Genomic DNA, 22,500 nt, shown 5'->3' with positions numbered 1-22,500 from the left:
TATAAACTAGCTACAGTCAATCACAGTGCAACTGTATAAACTAGCTACAGTCAATCACACTGCAACTGTATAAACTAGCTACAGTCAATCACTCTGCTACTGTATGAACTAGCTACAGTCAATCACACTGCTACTGTATGAACTAGCTACAGTCAATCACACTGCTACTGTATGAACTAGCTACAGTCAATCACACTGCAACTGTATAAACTAGCTACAGTCAATCACAGTGCAACTGTATAAACTAGCTACAGTCAATCACACTGCAACTGTATAAACTAGCTACAGTCAATCACTCTGCTACTGTATGAACTAGCTACAGTCAATCACACTGCTACTGTATGAACTAGCTACAGTCAATCACACTGCTACTGTATTAACTAGCTACAGTCAATCTCACTGCTACTGTATGAACTAGCTACAGTCAATCACACTGCTACTGTATGAACTAGCTACAGTCCCAATGCTACTGTATGAACTAGCTACAGTCAATCACACTGCTACTGTATGAACTAGCTACAGTCAATCACACTGCTACTGTATGAACTAGCTATAGTCAATCACACTGCTACTGTATGAACTAGCTATAGTCAATCACACTTCTACTGTGCCGACTAACATGGGAGGAATGTAAAATGTCAACAACCTCTTAAATCACACCCATCAAAAACAGCATTTGAGGCAGCGTAGCAGGGCTAGATTTTTACAGAAAGAGTACTGGAAAATGACAGAAACCGAAGACAGAAGACATGTTAAGGTTAATCTATTTTAATCTGGTGAAGCCAAAACTCAAACCAAACACTGGAAATCACAATTTGCAGAACTAAAAGCACTCACTAGATGCATAGACAAACCACCTCAAAAGGAGCTAGAGGTAAAAAGGAGTCCATCAGCAAAGCACCTGCTGGGGGTGTGTCCCAGTCCTTTCATACTGGCCCTGCCAGTGAAGCCCATTGGCTGAAGGTGAGAGTGGGTGGATTGATTGGGTTAGAGGGATGTCAATCTAACTATAGGTTCATGCACACTAATCACATACACACACAGGTGCATGTGTGTGCATGGGACCTCACACTGCCTAGACCATTGCCCTCCCAAGCCACATCCTACCGGTGTTGAAAGCTGCTGCTGTGTACTCATCTACAATGACAGCCTACTATGTACTGGACTCCTATGGTTCTTTGCAATATCGCTTTAAGATCATCTTTGAGATTCAGTTTCAGAAAAGCTTTATTGTCACCCACTTGGGAAAATGGTCTTGTTATTATAAAATATATGACACATTACAGAACAAGAGGCATTGTTGCATTTGATCAGATTCATCTGGATAGGTCTGGAACAAGGTCTGGCTTCATGGGGAATAAAGATAAAAAAACAAGGCACAATTGTCTCTGAATGTTACACATCTCTACCTATGGGATGACATGACTGTAGAGAACTTTCTTCTACCTGGTCAGTGTTGTCTAAACTCAACCAATGGATTTTATATGTTTGACTTTCAAGAAAAATGATACAGGTGTGTAAGTGATAATGAAACTATTCATTAGCATGTGTGTTTGCCATCCTCCATTGCTCCAGATCTATCCAGATGAATCTGAACTAATGCAACAATCACCAGGATAGAAACAGTTAGTTAGTTAGTTAACTGTTTCTATCCTGGTGATTGCTGCAGTAGGTCGGATTCATCTGAATAGGTCTTAAACAACAAGATGGCTGACTACCCACCAAGCCATTCCCCAATCGAGGAAATTAAAGTCAGGTGTGTTGGTTATAAATTAAACTGTTATTAAATTAAACTGAATACTTATGTACTTGACATATTTCTGTATTTCAAAATGTTTAAAAAAAGTGTTTCCGCTTTGTCATTATAGGGTATTGTGTGAGGATTGATGGCAAAAACAAATAAACGTAATCAATTTTATCCACCAGGTTATTTTATTTATTTACACATGATTCTATCTTTTCACATGGTCATTTCCAGTCCATTATGGTATATTGTGTATTATTTCTGGTGTACATGCAAACAAGACATGCCTCTCTGACATGTGGAGAGTCAACATGAGGTCACACGGCTCTTTGTTTCACAAACACTTTGTTTATATGGACATCATCATCATCATCATCATCATTGTAGTAAATGAAGGAACTTGACTCCAGGGTTAGTTCAGGCTAGTAGACTAGTGCTGCCTTTATCAGAATGACAAGGAGGAGGCAGAAGGTGAGAGTTACTGTCATTACTACCAAAACACAGAGGCACTTGGGGGGGAAATGAGGTGGTAGTTGTGGTTGGTCCATGGGAGAATAGAAGAGGGAAATAAACTATACATGTTAACATAAAGCATGATGGCCGACAGTACCAACTAGAAGAAGACTGAACTGTAAAGGAATGTAACAATCAATATAAAACAACAGAGGCTTGAATGTTACAAGTACAGGAAATTATCAATACAATTAAACAGTTAAATGTGTCTCCCCTCATCCTCTCTGACCACACACACAGACACACACACAGGAGAAGTACCTGTAGTCTATTTCACTATCAGATGCATTTTTTAATAATATATATATATATATATTGTGGCGCCCGCCCCGTGCCTAAGCCCATGCGTGAGTGTGGAACGGTGGTAAATGGAGTGTATATCTCGCCTCGCTTTGTCTCTGCTGTTTCTGCTGTCCCTCTCTTGCCCCGTGTTGTCTTTGGCAGGACCATATATGGAGTTCCTGCGCCCCAAGTGGCCACAGCTGCAACCAGTGGAGATAATCACCGTATGCCCATACATGGAGTTCCTGCTCATCAAGGCACAGCTGAAGGGCATCAGCAGGAGCAGCAGAGACCCTACAAAAGGAGCCAACAGAGCACCCGGTTTTGGAGAGTAGCTACGGCGAAACACGGAGGAGTTGATGAGAGAGAGAGTAAGCAAAGTCACCGTTGTCCTGTGTATGATCCCTGACCGTAGAGCCCCCTTTGAAGCCCGACCCCGAGAACGTCCGAGAGCCCGCTACGTTGCCAACCTTCGCCTGTCTGACTACCCCGCTGCCTGCCCCGACCTGGAACGTAAGAGGACCACCCACCGTGTACCGAACCCCCTGCTATCTTCCCGACGACGGATCTCCTGCGAGGCCCTTGAACGACACGACGCCTTCTCACCCCCACCCTATCATTTCCCTCTCCCCGCTAATCAAATAAATATTTTTGATTGTAATTCTGGTGTGGACCTCTCTGCTTACACTGTGTTTGGGTCCGTGACACGCCCGCACACCCCGGCGGCTGTCACAATATATATATACAGTAAGAAATAATATAACTACACACTGGGAGAGAGAACATCTGTACATCTCAGTGAAAACACACCACTATCCAACTGCATCATGTTCTGATCTGTCATCTTTGAGCCTTTGGTGTTCAGTGTGATCTCCCTGAGACTAGTTTACACAGGGTCACTGAACAGTCATACCCAAGACAAAACCCTGGGTAGAGGGGCTCAGTGAATGTGGAGTGGAATGTGTGCAGGAGGGTCCGTGTGTCAGAGGAGACGCTGTAGAAGGACAGAGTGCCGGCCGGCCAGTCCAGATACACTCCTACTCTGTGGGAGCCAGAGGAGGGGACAGGTATGACAGTGTTCTTATTATTGTGCCAGGCGGAGTAACTGTCATCAGAGCACCACAGACTCCAGGACTTGTCATTGTATCCCAACCTACAGTCATAACCCTCTCCTTTCCTGCTGATTCCTTTATATGTCACTCCTATATCAGCCCACCTCCCACTCCACTCTACATCCCAGTAACGGCGCCCAGTCAGACCCTCTCTACACAGCACCTGTGCATAGCCCTCAAATCTCTCTGGGTGATCAGGATACGGCTGCTCCTCCTCTCCCCATGTCACCTTTCTGTTCTCCTCAGACAGAGAGAGGATTCTGTGTGCTGTGTTTGGGTCCAGTGTGAGCTCACAGGCATCTGATTGAGAGGGCAAAAATAATCATCAAATCAATACAATTGAATAACTTACAATATTCACAATGTGATCTTGTTATGGTAACATTCTTTTTTTCACAAAATATTACTTATTAATTGAAAATGTTTTACAAGGGATACAACTAATTCACATTTACTAATATTTTAGATTTACATATAAATACAATACTGGTGCTCTGTTTGAACTCTGCTGTACCCTGGTTCTTGAGTAATATCACAGTCCTATTCTCTACAGCCTTGGTGACTTACATTTGATCAGCCCAGGTTTGAGCCTGCACTCTCCACCATGGTCCACACTATATCAACCACAGAAGAACCCACAGAGGTTGAATGACACACTCACAATCATGTTAGAAAAATAGATACTGTGTATTAATCTCATTGATACGTCCAGCCACATATTCAGCCTTTACCTGAGTGTCTGTAGTTTACAGAGTGGATCTTTCTGTACAGCAGAGAGCAGCGCCAGTCCTGAGTCTCCTGGGTGATTGTAGCTGAGGTCCAGCTCTCTCAGGTGGGAGGGATTAGACCTCAGAGCTGAAGCCAGAGAAACACAGCCTTCCTCTGGGACTCCACAGCCTGACAACCTGGGGAAATAGTGTCACTCCATCTGATATCAAGAATCTGATTATTCCTCTCTAATGTACATGTGCAGCTTTAAATCCTCTTCATTTGCCAGTTGAAAGACCACATGTGAATGAGGAATACAAATAAATACATGCAGACAAACGATCACAGAGCGTGCAGACAGAGCAGCCCCCCCTCCCACCTCACACACACACACACACACACACACACACACACCACACACACACACACACACACACACAGACACACACATGCAAGCACTATAGTAATTGATTGGAAGATAATGTACATTGTCTGTCTCAATTATTGACCCTTTCAGTGCAAGTATCATTGATTCCATAGAATGATAATGTAACATACACTTAGGAATTATGTGTCTGACAACAACAATAGTCTCAGACCTCACCTCAGTGTCTGTAGTTGACAGTGTGGACTCCCCAGTCCAGCACAGAGCAGCTTCACCCCCCCGTCACCTAGATCATTATTACTGAGGTCCACCTCTCTCAGGTGGCAGGAGTCTGAGCTGAGAGCTGAGGCCAACGCTTCACAGCATCTCTCTGTGAGGTGACATCCATTCAGCCTGAATGAGGAATACAAATAAATACATGCAGCCAAACGATCACTGTGGTGCGTTATGATAAGAATTCATGATTCAAGCCAATCGCAGGCAGGTTTGTAGTCATTGTTTTTCTAAGTGTGGTATATTTGTTAGCTATTGGGTTAGTGAATTATTGTGGAGCCCCATCAGCTGATCTAAGGCCAGATAGTTCAGGAATTGAGGAGAGTAATGGTATTCAGAGAGTGCCCCCCCCCCCCCCCACACACACACACACACTGATAAATAGAGCTGAAGATGATGTGATTATAAACTGTACAATACATGATTGTTGCATTGTGTGCCTTATTCCCTTATTCCCATGCTCCCTCCTTGATAGTGTGAGGGGAGACAGATTTATCATCTGTCATTTATGATATTCTTATAATCAATATAGCCAAACAACAATCTATTTTAAATCAGTATGACCATGTCATGATGATTATATTTTGTTCAGTCATGCACTGTTCATTGATTCCTTTATGATCAGTATTGTACTCGTTTATGATTTTATGTAGTAATGGTACGAATCAAGACAGCCAGTCAGGTTGACAGCGGTTAAATCTGTCCCCTGGGTTATATCTGTTGGTGGGGATGTGCTGAGTCAGCTGCAAGGCCATCCTGACCTAAAGGTCGGCCTCTTGTTATTGAACTGTGAATGTGTTGCTGTCCCTCTGAAATGGTTTCTCAAAAACATATTATCTAAGAAAGGTAAGACAGTATCCTTCATCGATTTTTTTTAAATTATGAAGACCGCTCATCATGGTAAAATAAATGCACGCACGGGATGATGGTCTGGGAGCTGACAAATGAAAAACGTGGAATACAAATAAAGTGGTAGGACTAGTGTTGTCACAGTGAACAGTTTTGGAAATGATTGGAAGATCATGTAAATGTTCTGTCTCCATCATTGATATTTGCAGTGCAAGTATCATTGACAATGTAATACACTTAGGACTGATGTGTCTGACAACAAATAAATACATGAAGCCAAACGATCACTGTGGCACAAGAATTTATGAGTGAGAGTTATAGTTCCTCTCAACAGGGGAGCAATTAACCATGGATACATTTGTAGTCACTAGATTTCTACGTCTGGTATCATGTATTTGATAGCTATTGGGTTAGTGCAGTATTGTGTAGTCCCATGAGCTGATCTAAGGCCAGGTGGATCAGGATTTGAGGAGGACAAACATATTCAGATATTGAAGACAGAGCAGCCCCCCTCCCACCACACACACACACACACACACACACACACACACACACATTATATAGTAATTGATTGGATGATAATATCCTTTGTCTGTCTCAATTATTGAGCCTTTCTGTGCAAGTATCATTGATTCCATCGAATTAAAATGTAACCGACACTTAGGAATGATGTGTCTGACAAAAAGAATAGTCTGAGACCTCACCTCAGTGTCTGTAGTTGACAGTGTGGACTCCCCAGTCCAGCAGAGAGCAGCTTCACCCCCCTGTCACGTAGATCATTATTACTGAGGTCCAGCTCTCTCAGGTGGCAGGAGTCTGAGCTGAGAGCTGAGGCCAACGCTTCACAGCATCTCTCTGTGAGGTGACATCCATTCAGCCTGAATGAGGAATAAATACATGTTGCCAAACGATCACTGAGGTGCATTATGATAAGAATTCATTATTCAAGCCAATCACAGGCATGTTTGTAGTCAATGTATTTCTCAGTCTGGTATATTTGATTGCTATTGGGTTGTGTAGCCCCATCAGCTGATCTCAGGCCAGATTGATGAGGAATTGAGGAAAGAAAGGTTATTGAGAGAGTGCCCACCCCACCACACCACACACACACACACACACACACACACACACACACACACACACACACACACACACAGAACCATGATATAGGAATTGATTGGAAAATAATGGACATTGTCTGTCTCAATCATTGAGCCTTGCAGAGCAACAAGAGTATCATTGATAATGTAACAGACACTTAGTAATGATGTGTCTGACAACAAGAATAGTCTGAGATCTCACCTCAGTGTCTGTAGTTGACAGGGTGGACTCCCCAGTCCAGCAGAGAGCAGCTACATGCAGCCAAAAGATCACTGTGGTGCATTATGATAAGAATGCATAAGTGAGAGTTATAGTTGCTCTCAACAGGGGTGCAAGCAACCATGGATGCATTTGTCGTGACTGGATTTCTACGTCTGGTATAATGTATTTGATAGCTATTGGGTTAGTGTAGTATTGTGGAGTCCCATGAGCTGATCAAAGGCCAGGTGGGTCAGGATTTGAGGAGGGCAAACATATTCAGAGAGTGAAGACAGAGCAGCCCCCCCTCCCACCACACCTCGCTGTTGGGCCAGGTTTCCGTGAGAACCATCATGTTGCAGTCCGTCATCCATGTGTGTGTGTGTGTGTGTGTGTGTGTGTGTGTGTGTGTGGGGATGGGGGGGGGGGATCCGCAGCCGCAGTTCATCCATCTTGTCTCATCCAGGGAAGGAACATCGGTGAGGAGAAAAGACGAGGTAGTGAGAGTCGATGTGGATGTTATCTTGAGCCGAGCTCTCAGCCCACCTCGGCTCCCTCGGCTGGGTTTTCCATCCCGGTCGGTGTAGCGGAGTCAGCTGGTCCCGCTGTTCTGCTCTAATCTCAGGGTATTGCGTCGATAAAAGATGTCTGGAATGCCGGAGCCGATGTCCAGAAGTTGTCGTCGGCTGTACGATATGGACGCTAAACTGTTTTTAGCGAGAATACTTGAAATAAAGTAAGTAAATAACCACTAATTCGCAAACTCTGGAGAGACAGCGGGCTTCGCGATGCATGCGCGCCGCCATCTTGGACATCGCGCGCATGTCACTGAAATGTTTGTCAATACCGACAACACGTGTAGCGACGAAGACGGACGTGCGAATCGACCAATCAAAAGGCAGCGTCTGAGCGACTCAACCTAGCCTGCTACCAAATCCACCAATCACGCAGGGAGGGCGTGTACCAAGATGGCGGCGCGCATACATCGCCGAGGTGGGCTGAGAGTTCGGCTCAAGATAACTCCACATCGACTCTCACTACTGTTATGTTTGTGTTTTATTTGTATTCCTAACTAGGAATGAACGGGCAGGGTTTCTTTTACTGGCTTTATTCCACGACGTGCATCTGTACATTCAAGCATCGTAGGTTTTACCTGCGGTCCCTCAGTCCGGGTACAACAGCATAGGGCGGAACCAATATCATGTACTATAATAACAACACATCTTCCCTTCCTTCAAAAGAATAAATAAAAACGCGTTCCTTCCTTGTACCTAACAAAACATCAGTTTCTGACTGTTCTTAAACATTTGCACATCACAATAATATGCAATTAAATAATAATAAAACTAATGCATTTCAAACCCGAACCTATGCATTCCAATAATAAACATATGTATCAAATATTTCTTTACAATCCTCCTTTCTCTTTTTTTATTTTTTTTTTTTTTATCACACTGCACTTTTCTGCTAACTGCATTTCGTTGTCTCTGTACTTGTACTCTGCACAATGACAATAAAGTTGAATCTAATCTAAACTATAGCAGGCCTTATGTGTAGTGAAGTCTAAACTACAACAGACCTTATGGGTAGTGAAGTCTAAACTACAGCAGGCCTTATGGGTAGTGAAGTCTAAACTACAACAGGCCTTATGGGTAGTGAAGTCTAAACTACAACAGGCCTTATGGGTAGTGAAGTCTAAACTACAGCAGGCCTGATGAGAAGTAAAGTCTCAACTACGACAGGCCTCATGGGTAATGAAGTCTAAACTGCAACAGGCCTTATGGGTAGTGAAGTCTAAACTACAACAGGCCTTATGGGTAGTGAAGTCTAAACTACAACAGGCCTTATGGGTAGTGAAGTCTAAACTACAACAGACCTTATGGGTAGTAAAGTCTAAACTACAGCAGGCCTTATGGGTAGTGAAGTCTAAACTACAACAGGCCTTATGGGTAGTGAAGTCTAAACTACAACAGGTCTTATGGGTAGTGAAGTGTAAACTAAGCATTTCAATCAGGCTTTAAACCAGGAGACAGGACTATTTCAGCGACATTCTTTGTAATCAATGATATTGTCTGTGCCCTTGATAAAAAGCAGCATTGTTCTGCCTTGTTTAATGATCTATCAAGAGCTTTTGATCCAGTGGATCATTCACTGTTAGTGGGTCGACTGTCTTAAATAGATTTGGATCAGAATGCTTGTCAGTGGTTCCTTAACTACCTCACAAATATAAGTCAGTGTGTCGTTGCTGACAATGTTCATTCACAACCGCTAGAGACCTAAAATATTCACTATCAAGCAGGTAGTTACAACAGAAATGGCATTACTGTTACAAGTTTCAAGTTTATTGCGTCCCATACACAAGTGCAGGGAGTAAAATTCTTAGGCTTGATTCCATGACAATGCAGCATACAAAATACACATAATACAAATAAGCAGTAGTGCAATGACAAGACAATAAGTGACACAAGTACGAGACAAGTGAGACATGTTGGAGACACGTAAGACAATAGTAGTGTGATTGACTGTAGCTAGTTCATACAGTAGCAGTGTGATTGACTGTAGCTAGTTTATACAGTAGCAGTGTGATTGACTGTAGCTAGTTCATACAGTAGCAGTGTGATTGACTGTAGCTAGTTTATACAGTAACATTGTGATTGACTGTAGCTATTTCATACAGTAGCAGTGTGATTGACTGTAGCTAGTTCACACAGTCGCAGTGTGATTGACTGTAGCTAGTTCATACAGTAGCATTGTGATTGACTGTAGACAGTTCATACAGTAGCAGTGTGATTGACTGTAGACAGTTCATACAGTAGCAGTGTGATTGACTGTAGCTAATTCATACAGTAGCAGTGTGATTGACTGTAGCTAGTTCATACAATAGCATTGTGATTGACTGAAGCTAGTTTATACAGTAACATTGTGATTGACTGTAGCTATTTCATACAGTAGCAGTGTGATTGACTGTAGCTAGTTCACACAGTCGCAGTGTGATTGACTGTAGCTAGTTCATACAGTAGCATTGTGATTGACTGAAGCTAGTTTATACAGTAACATTGTGATTGACTGTAGCTATTTCATACAGTAGCAGTGTGATTGACTGTAGCTAGTTCATACAGTAGCAGTGTGATTGACTGTAGCTAGTTGATATAGTAGCATTGGGACTGTAGCTAATTCATACAGTAGCAGTGTGATTGACTGTAGCTAGTTCATACAGTAGCAGTGTTATTGACTGAAGCTAGTTTATAGAGTAGCAGTGTGATTGACTGTAGCTAGTTCACACAGTAGCAGTGTGATTGACTGTAGCTAGTTCATACAGTAGCATTGTGATTGACTGAAGCTAGTTATACAGTAGCAGTGTGATTGACTGTAGCTATTTCATACAGTAGCAGTGTGATTGACTGTAGCTAGTTCATACAGTAGCAGTGTGATTGACTGTAGCTAGATCATACAGTAGCAGTGTGATTGACTGTAGCTAGTTGATATAGTAGCATTGGGACTGTAGCTAATTCATACAGTAGCAGTGTGATTGACTGTCGCTAATTCATACAGTAGCAGCGTGATTGACTGTAGCTAGTTCATACAGTAGCAGTGTGATTGACTGTAGCTAGTTCATATAGTGCAGCATTGGGACTGTAGCTAGTTCATACAGTAGCAGTGTGATTGACTGTAGCTAGTTCACACAGTAGCAGTGTGATTGACTGTAGCTAGTTCGTACAGTAGCAATGTGATTGACTGAAGCTAATTTATACAGTAGCAGTGTGATTAACTGTAGCTAGTTCATACAGTAGCAGTGTGATTGACTGTAGCTAGTTCATACAGTAGTCATGTGATTGTAGATAGTTCTAGCAACTGTTAGTCACACTGCCACCGTATGAACTAGCTACTGTCGCTAGTTAATATAGTGTATCATTGGGACTGTAGCTAGTTGATACAGTAGCAGTGTGGTTGACTGTAGCTAGTTCATACAGTAGCAGTGTGATTGACTGTAGCTAGTTCATACAGTAGCAGTGTGATTGGCTGTAGCTAGTTCATATAGTGCAGCATTGGGAATGTAGCTAGTTCATACAGTAGCAGTGTGATTGGCTGTAGCTAGTTCATATAGTGCAGCATTGGGAATGTAGCTAGTTCATACAGTAGCAGTGTGATTGACTGTAGCTAGTTCATATAGTGTAGCATTGGGACTGTAGCTATTTCATACAGTAGCAGTGTGATTGACTGTAGCTAGTTCATACAGTAGCAGTGTGATTGACTGTAGCTAGTTTATACAGTAGCAGTGTGATTGACTGTAGCTAGTTCCTACAGATGAAGTGTGATTGATGTAGCTAGTTCATACAGTAGCAGTGTGATTGACTGTAGCTAGTTCATACAGTAGCAGTGTGATTGACTGTAGCTAGTTCACACAGTAGCAGTGTGATTGACTGTAGCTAGTTCATACAGTAGCATTGTGATTGACTGAAGCTAGTTTATACAGTAGCAGTGTGATTGACTGTAGCTATTTCATACAGTAGCAGTGTGATTGACTGTAGCTAGTTCATACAGTAGCAGTGTGATTGACTGTAGCTAGTTGATATAGTAGCATTGGGACTGTAGCTAATTCATACAGTAGCAGTGTGATTGGCTGTAGCTAGTTCATATAGTGCAGCATTGGGAATGTAGCTAGTTCATATAGTAGCAGTGTGATTGACTGTAGCTAGTTCATATAGTGTAGCATTGGGACTGTAGCTATTTCATACAGTAGCAGTGTGATTGACTGTAGCTAGTTCATACAGTAGCAGTGTGATTGACTGTAGCTAGTTTATACAGTAGCAGTGTGATTGACTGTAGCTAGTTCCTACAGATGAAGTGTGATTGATGTAGCTAGTTCATACAGTAGCAGTGTGATTGACTGTAGCTAGTTCATACAGTAGCAGTGTGATTGACTGTAGCTAGTTCACACAGTAGCAGTGTGATTGACTGTAGCTAGTTCATACAGTAGCATTGTGATTGACTGAAGCTAGTTTATACAGTAGCAGTGTGATTGACTGTAGCTATTTCATACAGTAGCAGTGTGATTGACTGTAGCTAGTTCATACAGTAGCAGTGTGATTGACTGTAGCTAGTTGATATAGTAGCATTGGGACTGTAGCTAATTCATACAGTAGCAGTGTGATTGGCTGTAGCTAGTTCATATAGTGCAGCATTGGGAATGTAGCTAGTTCATATAGTAGCAGTGTGATTGACTGTAGCTAGTTCATATAGTGTAGCATTGGGACTGTAGCTATTTCATACAGTAGCAGTGTGATTGACTGTAGCTAGTTCCTACTGATGAAGTGTGATTGATGTAGCTAGTTCATACAGTAGCAGTGTGATTGACTGTAGCTAGTTCATACAGTAGCAGTGTGGTTGACTGTAGCTAGTTCATACAGTAGCATTGTGATTGACTGTAGCTAGTTCATACAGTAGCAGTGTGATTGACTGTGATTGCAACTTGAACATAAAAAATACCAAAGACTAGAGCTGATGCGTTATTCAGAGACTTTTATTCACAAGTAATAAAAGTAAACACGTTTGCAAAGGGTTTTTTTGTTGTCCTTTCAGACCGCCATTTATACTTTCAAATCTAGGTTACCTCCCTCATATACAAATCACTAATATCACCAATATCATTCGTCTCCTACATCGCGTCGCGGCCTGATTTCCCCTCCTATTATAATTATAAACATCTCCACTACTCTCCCTTCACAAATCAATCACTGGCCACCCTGCTCTTAATTCTCTCTCTGCCTTTCCTTTGTGGAATTAGGAATCTTTATTTTCTATGGAAATTGACCAAACTATCTTACACACAGCAACGTAATCCAGCATCACAACTCAAACACCCAATCTAACCAACTCTTATATACATACAGACACTCTCTCCTGTGTTATTCTCAGAGTTCATCATCAGTCTGATTTGATCATCTAATCATTCATCTGGATTGTCAGATGCATTTCCATCAAAAAAACTGAAAAACATGTAAGCTTCTATTTTTTGTCACTCTATTGCAGTCTATTTTACTATCAGATGCATTTTATTTAATATATATGTGACATTTAATATATATGTGACATAATATATATAGTGTGTAGGATTGTTGTGTGTAGTTATATTATGTTTTACTATATATATATATATATATATATATATATATATATATATATATATAGTAAAACATAATATAACTACACACAACAATCCTACACACTACACACTACACCCTACACACTAGGAGAGGGAACATCTTTACATCCAACATCTCAGTAAAAACACACCACTATCCAACTGCATCATGGTATGATCCGTCATCTTTGAGCCTTTGGTGTTCAGTGTGATCTCCCTGAGACTAGTTTACACAGGGTCACTGAACAGCCCACATACCCAAGACAAAACCCTGGGTAGAGGGGCTCAGTGAATGTGGAGTGGAATGTGTGCAGGAGGGTCCGTGTGTCAGAGGAGACGCTGTAGAAGGACAGAGTGCCGGCCGGCCAGTCCAGATACACTCCTACTCTGTGGGAGCCAGAGGAGGGGACAGGTATGTCAGTGTCCTTATTATTGTGTATGGCAGAGTAACTGTCATCAGAGCACCACAGACTCCAGGACTTGTCATTGAATCCCAACATACAGTCATAACCCTCTCCTATCCTGCTGATTCCTTTATATGTCACTCCTATAACAGCCTCTCTCCCACTCCACTCTACCTCCCAGTAACGGCGCCCAGTCAGACCCTCTCTACACAGCACCTGTGAACAGTAGTCAAATATCTCTGGGTGATCAGGATACGGCTGCTCCTCTCTCTCCACTGTCACCTTTCTGTTCTCCTCAGACAGAGAGAGGCGTCTGTGTGCTGTGTTTGGGTCCAGTGTGAGCTCACAGGCATCTGGGGGAAGAGCAGAGGGAGGGAGGGAGGGAGGGAGAGAGAGAGAGAGAGGAGAGAGAGAGAGGGGGACGGAGGAAGAGAAAGAGAGAGAGTGATGGAGGGAGAGAGAGAGAGGAGAGAGAAAGAGAGAGAGAGGAGAGGGGAGAGAGAGAGAGAGAGAGAGAGGGGGAGAGAGAGAGAGAAAGAGAGGAGAGAGAGAAAAAGAGGAGAGAGAGAGAGAAAGAGGAGGAAGAGAGAGGGGGACAGAGGAAGAGAAAGAGAGAAAGGGATGGAGGGAGAGAGAGAGAAGAGAGAGAGGAAGAGAGAGAGGGAGAATAAGAGAGAGAGGAGGAAGAGAGAGGGGGACGGAGGAAGAGAAAGAGAGAGAGAGAGAGAGAGAGAGAGGGGAGAGAGGAGAGGGGGGAGAGAGTGGGACAGAGGAAGAGAGAGAGGGACGGAGGAAGAGAGAGAGAGAGGAGAGAGAGAGAGAGGGGAGAGAGGAGAGGGGGGAGAGAGTGGGACAGAGGAAGAGAGAGAGAGAGAGGGAGAGAGAGAGGGGAGATAGAGAGAAGGAACAGAGAGGGGGATGGAGGAAGAGAAAGAGAGAGGGATGGAGGGAGGGAGAGAGAGAGAGGAGAGAGAAAGAGAGAGGGAGAGAGAGAGGAGGAAGATAGAGAGAGACGGAGGAAGAGAAAGAGAGAGAGGGAGGGAGGGAGAGAGAGAGAGAGGAGAGAGAGAGAGAGAGTGAGGAGAGAGAGAGAGAGAGAGGAGGAAGATAGAGAGAGAGAGACGGAGGAAGAGAAAGAGAGAGAGGGAGGGAAGGAGAGAGAGAGAGGAGAGAGAGAGAGAGAGAGAGAGGGGACGGAGGAAGAGAAAGAGAGAGAGGGATGGAGGGAGAGAGAGAGGGATGGAGGGAGAGAGAGAGAGGAGAAAGAAAGAGAGAGGGAGAGAGAGAGAGAGAAAGGAGGAAGAGAGAGGGGGACGGAGGAAGATAAAAAGAGAGAGGGATGGAGGGAGAGAGAGAGAGAGGGAGAGAGAGAGAGGAGAGAGAAAGAGAGAGAGAGAGGGGGGAGAGAGAGGGAGAGTCAGATATGTAGGCTGTCTTTGATGAGTCTCTCCCTCTCCTAGAGATATCTAGTTGTGTCTCAGGGTTTGTGGAGAGGATCAATGGAGGGAGGGAGGGAGGGAGGGAGAGGAGGGAAGAACAGAGAGAGGGAGGGAGGGAGAGATAAAGAGAGAGAGAAACTGTCAGCTACTTCAGGAGAAACACACTCACATTGGAAGAACTGGTCCTGGGCTCTGGTCTTGGGCTCTGGTGGCAGGAAAACATCCACTCCATTCACTACAGACGGGAGGGAGGGAGGGAGGGAGAGAGAGAGGAAGAAAGAGGAAGGGAGGAGAGGGAGGGAGAGAGAGAGAGAGAGAGAGAGGGGAGGTAGGGGTAGAGGGAGGGAGAAAGGGAGAGGGAGGGAGGGAAAGAGGGAGAGAGAAAAGGAGGGAGGGAGGGAGGGAGGGATAGAGAGAGGAGGGAGGGAGAGAGAGAGAGGGAGGGAGGGAGAGGAGGGAGGGAGAAAGAGGGAGGGATAGAGGGAGGATGGAGGGAGGGAGAGAGGAAGAAATGAGGGAGGCAGAGAGGGAGGGATAGAGGGAGGGGGGGAGAGAGGGAGAAAGAGGGAGAGAGGGAGGGAGGGAGAGAGGGAGGGGGGGATAGAGGGGGGAAGGAGGGAGGGAGGGAGGGATAGAGGGAGGAAGGAGGGAGGCAAGAGGGAGAAAGAGTTAAGGAGAGGATAGAGGGTGAGAGGGATGAAGGAGGGAGGGAGAGAGGGAGATAGAGGAGGGAGGGAGGGAGCGAGAGAGGGAGAGGAGGAATCGAGGGAGGGAGAGTAGGAGAGAGAGGGAGGGAGGGAGAGAGAAGAGGGAGGGAGGGAGGGTGGAAGGGAGAGAGGGACGGAGAAAGTGGGAGGGAGAGGATAGAGGGAGAGAGGGAGGGATGGAGAGAGGGATTGATAGAGGGAGGGAGGGATGGAGGGTGAGAGGGAGAGAGAGGAGGGTGGGAGGGAGAGAGAAAGAGGGAGGAGGGAGGGAGGGAGAGCATAGAGGGAGGGAGAGGATAGAGGGAGGGAAAGAAGGAGAGATAGAGAGAGGGATAGAGGGAGATAGGGAGATAGGTAGGGAGAGGGGGGGGAGAGAGGGAGAGGATTGAGGGAGAGAGAGAGGAGGGATGAAGGAAGAGAGGGAGGAGGGATAGAGGGAGGGAGGAAGAGAGGGAGAGGAGGGATAGAGGGAGGGAGAAAGAGAGAGGGAGAAGATAGAGGGAAAAAGAGGATAGAGGGAGGAAGAGAGGGAAGGATAGAGGGAGGGAGGGATGCAGGTCGGGAGGTATAGAGGAAGGGAGGGAGTGAGGGGGGGAAAGGAAGGATAGAGGGAGAGAGGGAGGGAGAGAGGGAAAAAGGAGGTAGGAAGAGAGGGAGGGAGAGTAGTAGAGAGAGGTAGGGAGGGAGAGAGAGGCACGGAGGGAGAGCAAGAGGAGGGAGGGAGGGAGAAAAGAGAGGGGAGTGAAAGAAAGAGAGAGAGAGAAAGAGTGAGGGAGGGAGAGAGGGAGGGAGGGAGAGAGAGAGGGAAGGAGGGAGAAAGAGGGAGGGAGAGAGGAAGGGAGGGAGTGATAGAGGGTGGGAGGGAGGAATGGAGAGGAAGGATAGAGGGATGAAGGAGGGAGGGAGAGAGGGAGAGAGAGGAGGGAGGGAGGCAGAGAGGGAGGGAGAGGAGGGAGAGAGGAAAAGAAATAGGGAGGGAGAGAGGCAAGGATAGAGGGAGGAAGGAGGGAGGGAGAGAGGGAGAGATAGAGGGATTGATAGAGGGAGGAAGGAGAGAGGGAGAGAGAGGTGGGAGTGAGGGAGAAAGAGAGGGAGGGAGAGGAAGGAGGGAGGGAGGGAGAGAGGGAGGGAGAAAGAGGGAGGGAGAGGATAGAGGGAAGGATAGAGGGAGGGAGGGAAGGAGGGGGGGAAGGAGGGAGGGAGGGAGAGAATGAGAGAGAGGAGGGAGGGAGGCAGAGAAGGAGGTATAGAGGGAGGGAGAGAGAGGAGAGAGGGAGGCAAAGATGGAGGGAGAGGAGGGGGAGAGGGAGAGAGATAGGGAGGGAGAGAGGGGGAGGGAGGGAGGGAGGGAGAGGATTGAGGGAGAGAGGGAGGGATAGAGGGAGGAAGGAGGGAGGGAGAAGCAGAGAGGGAGGGACAGGAGGGAGAGAGGGGGTGAGGGAGGGAGGGAGAGGATTGAGGGAGAGAGGGAGAGAGAGTAGGGAGGGAGGAAAAGAGGGATAGAGGGAGGGATAGTGGGAAGGATAGAGGGAGGAAGAAGGGAGGGAGGGAGAGGTGGGAGGGAGGGAGAGATAGAGGGATTGATAGAGGGAGGGATGGATGGTGAGAGGGAGAGAGAGGAAGGAGGGAGAGAGAAAGAGGGAGGGAAAGGATAGAGGGAGGGATAGAGGGAGGGAAGGAGGGAGAAAGAGGAGGGAGGGAGGCAAAGAGGGAGGGAGAGAGGGAGAGGAGGGAAGGAGGGAGGGATAGAGGGAGGGAGAGAGAAAGGGAGAGAGGTGGGGGAGGGAGGGAGGGAGAGGATGGAGGGAGAGAGGTAGGTAGAGTAGCAGAGAGAGGTAGGGAGGGAGAGAGAGGCACGGAGAGCAAGAGGAGGGAGGGAGGGAGGAAAGGGAGGGAAGGAGAGAGAAAGAGGGAAGGAGGGAGAGAGTGTGGTAGGGAGGGAGAGAGGGAGGGAGGGAGAAAGGGAGGGAGGGAGAGGGAGAGAGGGGGGTAGGGAGGGAGAGAGAAAAAAAGACAGAGAAAGAGGGAAAGAGAGAGAGAGAGATTGGATGGAGAGAAGAGGTAGGGAGGGAGGGAGGGAGAGAGGGAGGGAGGGAGGGAGGGGGGGAGAGAGGGAGAGAGGGAGGGAGAGAGAGAGAGACAAAGAGAGAGAGAGACATGTATCAGTCAAGGGTTGTAAACATGGACAGGTCCCACATTGTTCTGATGGGGGGGGAAAGAGAAGGCCTCACTTTGCAGGTTAACCCTTTGGGGACCAGGGGTATTTTCTCCATTTTTACATACATTTATTCTTTCTCAATTTGAAGTCACTTCCATACAAAATAATACCCAAGTGTTTCATATCAATATTTTCAGTACAAACTCAGCTTTCTTGATTGTGATAGATGTTTACCCCAACAGCACTGTGTGAAGAGGTAAGTAGGCCTAAACCTGAACATTTCGAATCTGTTTTTCAGAAATGTTTCAAATCCCATGTGAAAACATACCTTTACCCATGTGGATGAATTGTTTTGGTGCTTGAAATTCATTCATGAAGTCCTGAGCTACACAGAAATGGCATACAATATGAATAAAATACTAGACAGAATATAAAAAAGGACTTCTAATGGATCCTTGTAAACACATCTTCTCTGCTATCTGTCTCTGTCACTGTCACTGAAATGTTTGTCAATACCGACAATGTCGACAACACGTGTAGCGAAGAAGATGGACGTGCGAATTGACCAATCAACGACGGTAAAAGGCAGTGTCTGAGCGACTCAAGCTAGGCTGCTTCCAAATTCACCAATTACGCAGGGAGGGCCTGTACCAAGCTGTTCCTAGGTTAATAGCTCCGTCTGTAAGTGAGAGGGCATGTCACAGGAGGGCTCAGGGGATATTTAAACCATGTTTCTACGCCGGATTATCACTGAGATATTGATCAAAACATTTTGGAAACCCCTGAAAACGCAGCTGCGCGTTTGAGGTCCCGAAAGGGTTAAATAAGTAGGATTAAGGTTGCGGGTTGGGGTTCGGGTTAGGATTGGGGGTTAGGGTCTGTTGTTGGTTAGGGTTAGGGGTTTGGGGTTTGGGTCTGTTGTTGGTTGGATGTTTTCATTGATGGTTTAGTATTTCCATTAGGGTTAGGGGGTTAGAGTTTAGGGTCTGTTGTTGTTTGGATGTTTTCATTGATGGTTTAGTATTTGATAGAATAGATGTTGAATTTTATGCGACTTTAAATGTCCGACTGATGGGGAAATGGAAAGTCATAAAAAGAGGCTTTACCAAGAGGAGGGGAGACAATAGGATTTGCACCCCCTGGGGGAGTACAAAGGTTGGAGTGACCTGGGTCTGCGACGACCATTTAGTCTAAAAGCCCACAAAATGAAATCTAACGTGTTGCAGAGAACCGGTGGATCGACCTTGTTTACAAGAACATTGACCTCCACGGTGAAACGTGGTTCTTGTCTACAAGAACATTGGCTGAGAATACCCACACTGTGTCTTCTCGTCGCGGCCTGCGCACCCTCTCACTCACCACTCTCTCTTCCTCTGTCTTAACCGCCCTACCCTCTGTTGAATCTTTCTCTCTTCTATCCACTGACGCAGCTTCCTCCACCCTCCTGTCATCTCTTTCCTCATCCGTCGACTCTCTCTGTCCACAGATATCAAGGCCGGCACCATCCTCTCCACGCACTCCCTGGCTGTCTGAAACCCTGCAAGCTTGATTATCTAGCCCCTTATCTCTCTCTCCTCCTCAACTATACCTCATCTGCATCAGCTGCTAAAGCCTAATACTACCATTCCAAAATTCAATCCTCTGTCTCTGACACAAGGAAACTGTTCTCCACATTTTCCTCACTCCTCAACCCTCCTCCTCCCGCTCCTCCCTCCTCTCTGTCTGCCGATGACTTTGTCACCTATTTTGAAAAGAAGGTTGATGACATTAGCAGCTCCTTCCCTCTACCTCTCACCAACAATACTACCTCTCCTCCCAAACCCACTGTGCAACACCCAGTCTCTGGTTTATCAGATTTCTCCCCCCTCTCTCTTGAGGATGTTCTAAAGCTGGTCACATCCAAGCGGGCAACCCCAACTCCAAGACCTCTTCACCCCTGCTACCCCACTGTACCAGTTCTCACTTGCTAATGAAATGAATTAAAAATTAATAAAAATAGCCTACTGGCATTACGACTGCCAATGGCCCCTGTTGTGAGCATTGATTACTTTGTCTAATGATGACTGTTGGAAAGATGATTCACTTACTTAAACAAATGTATTGTTGTAAGTCGCTTTGGATAAAGGCGTCTGCTAAATGCCATAAATGTCAAATGTAAATGTAAAAATGTTGGCGTTAGGACGACAGAGATCGGGTGAGATTACGTTAATAAATAAAGATTCCTAATTCCAAAAAAGGAAAGATTGAGGTAGAAAGGATAAGACCTGCAGATGGCCAGAGGTGGATTTGTGAGGGGAGTAAAGAGAAGAGGTTCTTAGAGGTTAAATGGGGGTTAGGGTTAGAGTTAGGGTTAGGGTTGGTTGCTTTTATGACTTGTGAAGAAAAGTCTTTGGATAAACCATCAGCTCTAGTTTTTGGCATTTTTATTTCAAAGTATTTTAACTTTGAATTTAAACTGCCATTAGTTTGTTTTTTAAGGCTGGTGAAGGGTCCTTCTTGTTGGGATTAGAAATTCGCGAGTATTATTTGGTTTGGAGTCGCATCACGGACGGATCCGTTTTCTATTGAGACTAAGTGGATAAGGGCGGGACTTGGACCTGAGGAGTGGAAAACCCAGTGATTGGTTGGACATTAAGGGAGCGGGCTTTGTGATTGGATATAGACCCTGTGTGTTTGTTTGCTGAGTTACAGATATTATTTCCTGCACTTCTCTGTCTATTAGTTTTCTCCTGATCACCATTCTATAACTAATATATAATGTCAATCATATACAAGGAACAGGGAAGAACAGTAGATCCACATTTTTTGTGACACAATCTTGATAATATTCATTATTGACAGTTACACACACACACACATACACACACACACACACACACACACACACACAAAAGTTTACATACACTTGTAAAGAACATGTATGTCATGGCAGTCTTGAGTCACAAAAAAACATTCATGAATTTTGGTTCTTTTATGAATTTATTATGGGTCTTCTGAAAATGTGACAAAATCTGCTGGGTCAAAAATATACATACAGCACCTTGAATTATCCATTTTGGTAATGTAGAAAGTGTCAATCAAATTTTCTTTGTGGCATGGCCTCTTAACTTCTTATGAGTGATTATGATTGACTACAACTGGTGACTTATTTCAGCCCATTTAAATAGGGCTTGTTTGATACACTCATTACACTCAGCCAAAACCGCTACAATGGGAAAGTCTAAGGAGCTCAGCACGGTCTGAAAAAGCGCATCATTGACATGAACAAGTCAGGAAAGTCACGTGGAGCCGTTTCAAAGCAGCTGCAGGTCCCAAGATCAACTGTGCAAACAATTGTTTGTAAGTATAAAATGCATGGCACAGTTGTGTCACTGCCACGATCAGGAAGAAAACGCAAGCTATCACCTGCTGCTGAGAGAAAATTGATCAGGATGGTCAAGAGTCAACCAAGAACCACCAAAAAGCAGGTCTGCCATGAATTAGAAGCGGCTGGAACACAGGTGTCAGTGTCCACAGTCAAGCGTGTTTTACATCGCAATGGGCTGAGAGGCTGCTGTGCAAGAAGGAAGCCGTTGCTCCAGAAGCGGCACCTTAAGGCTTGACTGAAGTTTGCTGCTGATCACATGGACAAAGAAAAGGCCTTCTGGAGGAAAGTTCTGTGGTCAGATGAAACAAAAATTGAGCTATTTGGCCACAATGACCAGAAATAAGTTTGGAGGAGAGAAGGTGAGGCCTTTCACCCCAAGAACACCATACCTACCGTCAAGCATGGTGGTGGTAGTATTATGCTCTGGGCCTGTTTTGCTGCCAGTGGAACTGGTGCTTTACAGAAAGTAAAGGGAATAATGAAGAAGGAGGATTACCTCAAAATTATTCAGGAAAACCTAAAACCAGAAGGTTGGGTCTTGGACGTAGTTGGGTGTTCCAACAGGACAATGACCCCAAACACACATCAAACGTGGTAAAGGAATGGCTAAATCAGGCTAGAATTAAGGTCTTAGAATGGCCTTCACAAAGTCCTGACTTAAACCCCATTGAGAACATGTGGAGTGTGCTGAAGAAACAAGTCTGTGTCAGAAAGTCAACGAATTTAGTTGAACTGCACCGATTCTGTCAATAGGAGTGGTCAAAGATTCAACCAGAAGCTTGCCAGAAGCTTGTGGATGGCTACCAAACGCGTCTAATTGAGGTGAAAATGGCCAAGCGACATTTAATCAAATATTAGCATTGCTGTATGTATATTTTTGACCCAGCAGATTTTGTCACATTTTTAGAAGACCCATAATAAATTCATAAAAGAACCAAACTTCATGAATGTTTTTTGTGACAAAGAAGTATGTACTCCAATCAGTCCATCACAGAAAAATAAAAGTTGTAGAAATGATTGGAAACTCAAGACTGCCATGACATACATGTTCTTTACAAGTGTATGTAAACTTCTGACCACAACTGTAACTGGTCTGAAGTTGAGGTGATGTAAGTTGA

The 22,500-nt window shown here is 45.0% G+C and overlaps 2 protein-coding genes across 9 annotated transcripts in view; one reads left to right on the top strand and one right to left on the bottom strand.

Annotated features, from left to right (window-relative positions):
- LOC310823880 (uncharacterized protein) overlaps positions 1-22,500 on the top strand; it is a 417,085-nt gene that overhangs the window by 93,363 nt on the left and 301,222 nt on the right. The gene's annotated exons all lie outside the window — the stretch shown is intronic.
- Positions 13,511-22,500, bottom strand: part of LOC310823639 (tripartite motif-containing protein 16-like) — a gene marked incomplete at both ends in the record, with an annotated part of 11,559 nt that continues 2,569 nt past the window's right edge. Inside the window, 2 exons of the mRNA XM_083696522.1 lie at positions 13,511-14,064; positions 15,320-15,385. Of these exons, the coding sequence (XP_083552648.1) occupies positions 13,511-14,064; positions 15,320-15,385 (620 nt within the window). The remainder of the gene's footprint in view (positions 14,065-15,319; positions 15,386-22,500) is intronic.

Source organism: Argentina silus (genome assembly GCF_951799395.1).
Source record: "Argentina silus genome assembly, chromosome: Y".
Lineage (NCBI taxonomy): Eukaryota > Metazoa > Chordata > Actinopteri > Argentiniformes > Argentinidae > Argentina > Argentina silus.
The sequence above is the reverse complement of the archived record's forward strand: the minus strand, read 5'-3'. Positions and strand labels throughout refer to the sequence as shown.